At 37.6% G+C, this 9,180-nt stretch overlaps 1 protein-coding gene across 1 annotated transcript; it reads left to right on the top strand.

Moving 5' to 3' along the window:
* The first annotated feature begins 408 nt into the window (after nucleotides 1–408).
* LOC114644810 (natural cytotoxicity triggering receptor 3 ligand 1-like) lies at nucleotides 409–8,796 on the top strand. The gene is made up of 3 exons (XM_051934904.1): nucleotides 409–747; nucleotides 6,711–7,052; nucleotides 8,492–8,796. Exons 1-3 carry the CDS (start codon nucleotides 705–707, stop codon nucleotides 8,794–8,796), a joined length of 690 nt encoding a protein of 229 aa, XP_051790864.1. The 5' UTR covers nucleotides 409–704.
* Nucleotides 8,797–9,180: the final 384 nt, after the last annotated feature.

Raw genomic sequence — 9,180 nt, 5'->3', positions numbered from 1 at the left:
ATTATAATAATATAAGTTAACAATAATCCACATTCTGGACTAACACAGAAAGGTGGTGTAAATTGAATAACATATTTTTTATCAATAAGTATCAATATGTATTGAAAAATTAACGTATTTTGAAAACCTATTTTCTGCTTTTTAGTATGAATTTACCCTTGTAATGATTAATAATAAATACAGAATAAAGCAAGAGCAACAAATTGAGGAAAAGGAATACATAAATAAACAATATACAATATTTTAAAAAGTCTATAACTGAATAAAGAAAGTAAGAAATTCTAAGGGTGCTAATTGAAACATCGCCATCATGCATTATAACTTACTACTCCTTTTTGTGAGATGCGGTGATTTCCAACAAGTTGGTCTGTACTGAAAAAGCAAATTGTAATTAGCAAGAATTCATAATATTGAAGAACACGATTTTACACATCAATATCACAGTAGAAATCAAGTTTTGCTATGGAGGATAGCTTCTCCAGCTCACCACTATTTTAAATCCTATTTATTTATTTAATTATTTATTTTCCATAAACAGACCACTTTTACTGTGTAATTATATTTCGTTTGTCATTTGCTCAGCTTCTTTTTGTGCTCTGAAGGTGCCAGCTGATGTTGAAGTGGGGCGGATTTATCGAAGATAAAAGGAAGTGAAAACATCAGAGTACTGCGGGGGGATTTCGAGACGAGCTGAACTGTAAAGAATGTCGTGGCTAAAAGCAGGACTGTACGCCATTTCTCTGACTGGTGAGTAACTTTAAATCGTTTGGAGAATGTTTATGGACAAAATCGTGCAAAAAAAAAAAATAAAGAAAAAAAAAACATTACCAGCGTGACGTTCCGCGAGCATCTCTCCATTCATTCAACCTGTTTGGTTCGTGAAGCTTAACGCGTCCTCCACTGAAGAGCAGAAATGATTCTTTTTAAAACAAACTGTGACAATAATAATTTATTTATATTTCTAGAGGTAAGAAATGAATGACCAAAATGATTTCACAATAAGTGTAAAATTCACTACTAAATGTGCTTGGAAGTTCATTGAAATCATTGTTTCAATTATTTTTTATATTGTTTTACTCATTATAAACCTCGTACTGAAATAAATTTAAATGGATTTAAAGCAATCCAAAAATATTTACATTTTATTTAATTGTGTGAAATTTATCTTTGAACTTATAGTTAGACATTTTAATCTGTTCAGAATTCTTCAAGCGTATGTTTTGGTGTTGGGGCTTCGAAATTGCAGGCACGGATGTATAATTTTAGAGTGAAAAAATATACAAAACTTAAACAATTTTAATTTTACTTTAGTGAAAAATATATATTTTTATCTTCAATTCACAATTCAGATAAACTAGGGGGCTCCGCCCCCTGCTCGCTTCGCTCGCCAACCCCTGGTCTTGTGAAATTACAAAGAGCGTGATGTATGAATGAGATATAGCATAGTGTGAAGGTGTAGATGATGCATATAGGAAGCAAATAAAGTTGTCTATGTCCAAAAACGGGCTCAGAGAGGTAGATGCTAACTTTGTCTATGGTTTGTCCTTGTGATTTGTTGATGGTCATGGTCAAGGCAGGTCTAATGGGGAACTGTCGCCGTTTAAGTGTAAAAGGTAATTCCAGGTCAGAAGTTGTAAGGTAATTGTAGGAATTAGAACAGTATTGTTAGCATGTGATTCTGTAAGAAGTTTTGCTTTAATAACATTGTGTGGCATGGTGTTGACGACTAAACGTGTACCATTGCATAAACCTTGTTTAGTGTTAAGGTTTCTTAATAGCATGATTATTGTTCCATTGTTAAGGCTAAGATTGTGTTGTGGTAATCCGGCTGGGTTAATAGTGTTGAAATATTCTAAGGGTAAATTAAGATGGTTATTGTCGTCATCAGAGTCAACTTTGTCAGAGCTTAGAAAGAGCTGTGCAACTCCAGGAAGTAATGAAATGACCTGGTTATCAATGTGATCAACATTAATATTTTTTGGACATAATATAGTTCGTTGTGTTAAAAGGGGCATTTGGTGTAATGAGATTGTTGTTCCAAATATCTTTGTAACTCTTTTGAAAGCAATGCGAATTGTCTGCGTATTTTAAGGTGGACTGAAGAATAGCCGAGCGCATGACATGTGAAACAATAGCTAAGCACTGTGTAAAATCTCCTCCTAATAAAAGTACCTGTCCTCCAAAGGGAATATTATTAATCATCAACGTTTGTAGAAGTTTATCAATGGTGTTGAGTAAGTGAGTGGATGGCATTAGATGCAAAAGCCAATGAACTATTGTAGGATGTAATGTAGTTCATAAAGTTTTTACTTTCAGGTACCTCGTCAGTTAGAAGCTTCTGTAGATCTGTAGGATTTGAATGTAAAGGAGGCAGTCAAATTTGACCCTTTTGACAATAACGTGTAAATTCATTACTTGTATTGCCAGTTGTTTCTTCAGGGAAGTTAAGTGAATGACAATGATTGCAAATGACATTCATTAATACCAATGAATTTTCATGAATAGTGGACTCATTATTGAACGCGTTGTCAGCAAACCTGCGCAATCGTTTAGCAGGTGTCTGTCGTTGATGTCCTTGATGTGAATGTTTTGTCTGTGCCGTTTGAGAGGCGCGTCGTTGTATGTGCATGAATTGGGACGTGCTATTCTTTTGCCGTAATCGATTTGTCTGTGGTGTGTGAGAAGCCCGTTGCAGTTTACGGCGGTCATTTTTTGTATTGAGCCTTGCCTGTTTTTGTATGTCGGTTAGTCGTCCGACATGTATTGTTTTTTTTCATGCGGGTTCGTGTGTTTGGTTCCGTCACTCGAGCCGTATCGTTTTGTACCCGTGAGCGTGAATTCATGACTTGTTTGTTCTTCAGCGTTAGAAATATGGATAAGTAATAAGGAAGATCGTACTCACTGTTAATATTGAGCCTTTTCTGTGGTTGAACGGTTAATAGTGGATCAGTATAATGAGATCGACCTATGCTGCATAATTTGAATGTGTTCAGATGACGTATATTTAATACGGACGGTTCGTTCAGTAATGGGGCTTTGTGTCTCATTTCTTATTTATGTTAGTGTGGTCGTGGGTCCGAGCTGTCACACTCCAGGAAGTAATGAAATGACCTGGTTATTAATGTGATCAACATTAATATTTTTTGGACAGAATATAGTTCGTTGTGTTAAAAGGGGTATTTGGTGTAATGAGATTGTTGTTCCAAATATCTCCGTAACTCTTTTGAAAGCAATGCGAATTGTCTGCGTATTTTAAGGTGGACTGAAGAATAGCCGAGCGCATGACATGTGAAACAATAGCTAAGCAGTGTACAAAATCTCCTCCTAATAAAAGTACCTTTCCTCCAAAGGGAATATTATTAATCATCAACGTTTGTAGAAGTTTATCAATGGTGTTGAGTAAGTGAGTGGATGGCATTAGATGCAAAAGCAAATGAACTATTGTAGGATGTAATGCAGTTCATAAAGTTTTTACTTTCAGGTACCTCGTCAGTTAGAAGCTTCTGTAGATATGTAGGATATGAATGTAAAGGAGGCAGTCAAATTTGACCCTTTTGACAATAACGTGTAAATTTATTACTTGTATTGCCAGTTGTTTCTTCAGGGAAGTTAAGTGAATGACAATGATTGTAAATGACATTCATTAATCCCAATGAATTTTGCGCGAGCGTCTTCTCTCTTTTTGTGTTCCTGTGTTTTGTTTGAATCCCCCTCTTTGTGTGTGTCCCGTCCCTTGCTTGTAGGGTCTGTGGGGTGATTTTGTGTTCTTTTTTTTTTTGTCTTCCATGTGTTTGTTCCCGTTATCCTTTCCAAATCGTTTTGTACCCGTGACCGTGTATTTATGACTCGTTTCTTTCTCAGCATGCGAAATATGGATAAGTAATAAGGATAATTGCACTCACTGTTAATATGTATCCTTTTCTGCAGTTGAACGGTTAATAGTGCTTTATTGAAAGGACATCCACCTATGCTGACACCTATGCCGACACCTATGCTGCCTAGTGTGAAGGTGTCGACGTTCACTTTAGAATATGTGGCTTTGGGTGTCACTTCTTATGGATGTGTGGGGGGGATTGTTGTTGCGCGAGCGTCTTCTTTCTTTTTGTGTTCCTGTGTCTTGTTTGAATCCCCCTCTTTGTGTGTGTCCCGTCCCGTGCCTGTAGGGTGGGGGGGGGGGGGGGGGGGTGTGTGTGTGTGGTCGTGCCTTGCTGTTGTGCGCTCGTCTGTTCTTTTTTTTTGGTGTGTTTAGTTTCGTGTGCAATGTGTTTCGTGCTTTGCCCGCATTTGACTATTTTTTTATGTGCCTTTTCCTTTTTTCGGTGCTTGTTGCGACTAATTTCTGTGACTCCTTTTTGTATGTGCTCACTCCTTTTTTCTGTGGTCTTGTCCGCCTCTCGCGGCCCCTCATCCGCCTTTGTCGCCCTCTTTTGTCCGCCTTTCTCCGACTCTCGCGGACTCTTTTTGCGCCTGCGTCTCTCGCGGACCCTCATCCGCCTCTCTCGCCCTCTTTTGTCCGCCTTTCTCGGCTCCTCAGCCGACTCTCGCGGACTCTTTTTGCGCCTGCGCAGTACGTCTTTTTGCAGCTACGGCCCATGGCCGGATGTGCCTGCGTCCATCATCCGGTGTAGCATTCTCGGTTAGTAATATGGATAAGTAAATACATTTTCACACACCTTATGAAATGACACAGACAATGAAGTAGTTAATTAGACCTTAACGTGAAGAAATAAATATTCCATTACAATGATTTGCTAATGCGAGAAGAGACTGAGCCTGTTTTTACATATTTTTTTTTATATACATAGTTTGTGAGTACGGCTTTTACAATAATAATGATATTAAGAAGAAGAAGAAGAAGAAATCACTAGGCCAGCTTGGGAACATAATTCCCCAATAAGAGCGGGAATGGAAGCCCTGCTTGGTCTTCTGCCATTGCGGCCTTCAGTAAAAGTGACTTCCGAAAATAAGATGAGATGAGGTTGAGAACCGAGAAATCCGAGTACCACAACAAATTAGGTACCAGTCCATCTCGGAACACATTAATACACACAAACACAACCTCACTTACTCATTCACTTACTCACATACTGAACAAGAAAACTATGTGTGAGTATATATATATATGTATATATATGTATGTATGTATATATATATATATATATATATATATATATATATATATATATATATATATATATATATATATATATATATATATATATATATATATATATATATACAGTGTCCATCCATCCATTATCCAACCCACGACATCCCAACTACAGGGTCACAAGGATCTGCTGGAGCCAATCCCAGCCAACACAGGGGGCAAGACAGGAAACAAACCCCGGGCAGGGTGCCAGCCCACCACAGGGCACACCCACACACCAAGCACACACTACAGATAATTTAGAATCGCCAATTCACCTAACCTGCATGTCTTTGGACTGTGGGAGGAAACCAACGCAGACAAGGGGAGAATATGCAAACTCCACGCAGGGAGATATATATATATATATATATATATATATATATATATATATATATATATATATATATATAGTGAACAGATATTAAATTCGAAATTGTGATATCATGATATCATTGATGATGCGTGTACAATACAGTCACAGAATTCAATAGTATATATATATATATTCTATTCTACAGCAGGTATATTCAAAGCACTTAACTCTTGTTCTACGAAACATTACCCTGGGCAGAACACAAGACCTAAAGATCTAACACCTAAAGGATTTTGACCTTATTATAAGGGATGGTGATATCCATCCATCCATCCATTGTCCAACCCGCTATATCCTAACTACAGGGTCACAGGGGTCTGCAGGATGGTGATGTCTGCTCCTCTAATCAGAAATGGAAAGAGATAAAGAAAGAAAGGATACTTAATTTAAGTTGCCACCCAATGATATTGTATGTGACCAAATATTTAGCAATAGTTCAGCATACTCAGTTAATTAATATCAATATTAGTAAATGTCTGACAGCTTCTAAAGAAGTTTTGGACTGTTCATTGTGAAGTGAACTTGATTTTATGTTTTTTTTTTTTCATTTTTGAATTTTAAGAAATCCTGGGATGCCTGATCTCTGTCTATAATGTGAGGAAATACTATCACTTCCCATGTCTCTGCATTGTATCAGACAAGTTCGAAAATGTTTTGTTACGTTACAATTAAATATTATGAATTTTTCATTCATTTCCATTTGCCCCACTCATGTTCAGGAGTACGGCGGCCGTGTGTAAATCCTAAAATGTTTGTCCACAAAGCAGGATTGAATCGTTATCAGTTAAATCAGAACTTAATAATAATTTTCATTTTATATAGCTCTTTTTTCACCAGATCAGGTCCCCAGCACTGCACTGTGGTCAACACACACAGACCAGAAGGTAAGCGCGTCATGATGGCATCACCAACACCTCTTCCAGGCCCTGGAGCAACCCAAGTGCACCCCCATGCAAGTCTTTGCCAGGCCCAAACATGCGTTGCTTCAGATGAATGACCTGTTTTGAAGTGCAGGTGGCATGCCTCCTGACTTAAGCAGATGGAGTCAAACTTTATATTAAACTTTAATTTTATTATTCTTAATTAAAGACGTTGTTCTTCTGTGCATCTACGTTAATATTTCTCAAACAATATGCATACACACTTCTTGTGTTTCATTTCTCTCTGTCTATTCATTTCTTCCAGGTTTTTTCCTGAGTCTGGCAAATGATGTCTTCCTCACCCCCAAATCAGCCATTCGACTGATTGGACAGAAAGTCGAATTCCAGTGTCGCTTGAAGAAAGAGAAAGACTGCAAAACTACCTTGTTTTTTTGGCGCCACATACCCATTTTTGAAAATGACAGTGAAACCGTGGAAAAGGACATCGAGAATGAAGGACGGTTTTCTATCAATGAAGAGAGGCCGGTCAGCTCTCTGGTCATCACCGATGTGAAGATTACAGATTCTGGTTACTTCAATTGTTCTGTGATGTGTGTAAACATTAAAAAAGAATCTCTATTTGAGCGTTCACAACTGGAAGTGCAAGGTAAGGAACAACTGAAAATGTTTAACATATCTTCTGCGTCCTATATGTTTGAGTAATATGTACATATGTATTTTTGTGAACTACACAAGTCGAAGCAACTATTATTTGTTTACGTTTTGCAATGTACGAATTGTGTATTCTATTATATAAAAGAAAATATGCCCTTCAATGAAAATTTCTTGTATCCATGCATCTTTGAACTGACTTCATCCATTTCTGATAAATAACTGCATGGGGTACCATGAAGACCATTCAATGATTTTGTGTAGCTGGCACCACAAAAATATATCTTCCATATATAGTCCATCAATCCATTATCTATAACTACTTATCTAATCCAGGGATGAGGGGCAGAGTAACCTGTCAGAATTTGATGTGCCAGTCCATTGTGGGACACACACACACACGCACACACACACACACACACACACACACACACACGCACACGCACACACACACACACTGAGAACATGAAGACTCCATATGTGCATTGACTAGGCTGGGGATTTGAGCCACCAGCTTTAACCACTGCAGCGTCGATGGTTATAAATACACACTTAAAAATGCTGGTTCTTTAATGGCACTATATGGTTCTTTATTATGTTGTGTGGTTCCTTGTAGCTCGATTCCTTTTCATTCTGGGGAGGGTTCTTTGCATATGAAGTTGGATCTTAATGTTTTGAAAAACTTACTAATATGTGGAAAAAAACCCTGAAATCTTTAATAAGGGGAATGTTCAAAAAGTTTCCACACTTTCTTTTAAACTCTGTTAATTAAGAATTTCAAAAACAAATCACATCACTTTTCTACATAGTCACCTTTATTTGCGATGCAATTTTCCCAGCGTCATACCAGCTTTTTAATGACCAATTACTACTCCCACCTTCACCGTTTTCAACAAAAATATAAAAGTGTGGAAACATTTTGAACGTCCCTCGTATATGGTAGGCTACTTAGCAGGACACTAGCAGAACTTTTTGGTTTTTCACAAATCTGCTACCATCTATTCATGGTTATGGAGCATGTTATGGAAATAAATAACTGAAGGTTCTTTCTAGAACCTTCATGTGGATTGGTGTTTTGGGAACTGAAAATGGTTCCCTTATGGCATTGCTTTGAAGAAGCACTCTGGCACTTTTATATTTAAGAGTGTACATAGAGTTCTATCACAACGTTTTCAGGCAAACTTATCCTCCAACAAATTAATTCATTAATTAACTTTAATTTGGGTTGGTGGTGGAGCAGGGAACAAATGTTTCGGCTGAAACAATGCATCCTCTTCACTTTAGTCTAACTGTATTTTTCCCCCTAAAATGTTCAAAATTGCTTGATTGAGTGCTTTCTGATGTTAGACATGAAACCACGTCAATTAAAATTGTAAATATTCTTGTTCAGTAAGAAATTAGCCATTCATTTTTCCATTTACTTCCATGTCACAGCCGTCCCCAAGCTGACCCTCCATTACCAGACTTCAAGTGATGACCCCAGCAACCTCCACCTAACCTGCAGTGCTGTGGGTTTCTATCCTCCCAGTATCACCCTGTCCTGGGACCACACCTTCCATGAAGTGAGCCACTCCATCCTGCAAGGTGATCCCACACTCCTTCAGGACGGCACCTACAACATCACCTCCACTTTGCTAGTCAATGCCTCTCTTTGGAGTCCTGGGGAAGAAATTGGATGTGTGGTGAATCACAGCTCTCTAACACGGCCACTGAGGAAGAACATCATGCGAGGTCAGTGAGCGGCATTAAAAAGAATTTAAAATGATTTCATATGTAATAACAATGTTTACAATATTTGTTAACAGACTAATATATCACTAGAATAAAATTATGCAAATACAAAAATATGTTAGTAAGAAAAATAAATATGATGGGACACTTTCTTATTTAACACTTCATTGTATAGAAAAGCAAATGGCTACATAAATGATAATCCTCATGCTTCAAAATCCCTTTTCAAGGACACCCACGGAAACAGAAGACACAGGATACGTGCAGAATGTTTCTTGCTTTTTCTGGTGTTTGAATATAAAAGGAAGCGTATCCAGTTGGACAAAATTAGTTATAGGGTGAAAAGGGCCTGAAGAGGTCAAAAAGAATCACTGAAGTCATTAAAGGAGGTT

Source organism: Erpetoichthys calabaricus, chromosome 12 (assembly GCF_900747795.2).
Source record: "Erpetoichthys calabaricus chromosome 12, fErpCal1.3, whole genome shotgun sequence".
Taxonomy (NCBI): Eukaryota; Metazoa; Chordata; class Cladistia; order Polypteriformes; family Polypteridae; genus Erpetoichthys; species Erpetoichthys calabaricus.
Note: the sequence above shows the minus strand (reverse complement) of the source record. Positions and strands in the feature narration are given on the sequence as shown.

Bases quoted from the DNA above. Each gene is read 5' to 3' on its own strand.
- LOC114644810 (XM_051934904.1), top strand. From the start codon at position 705: ATGTCGTGGCTAAAAGCAGGACTGTACGCCATTTCTCTGACTG. The intron at 748-6,710 runs GTGAGTAACTTT...CATTTCTTCCAG, and splicing joins GTACGCCATTTCTCTGACTG to GTTTTTTCCTGAGTCTGGCA. The intron at 7,053-8,491 runs GTAAGGAACAAC...TCCATGTCACAG, and splicing joins TTCACAACTGGAAGTGCAAG to CCGTCCCCAAGCTGACCCTC.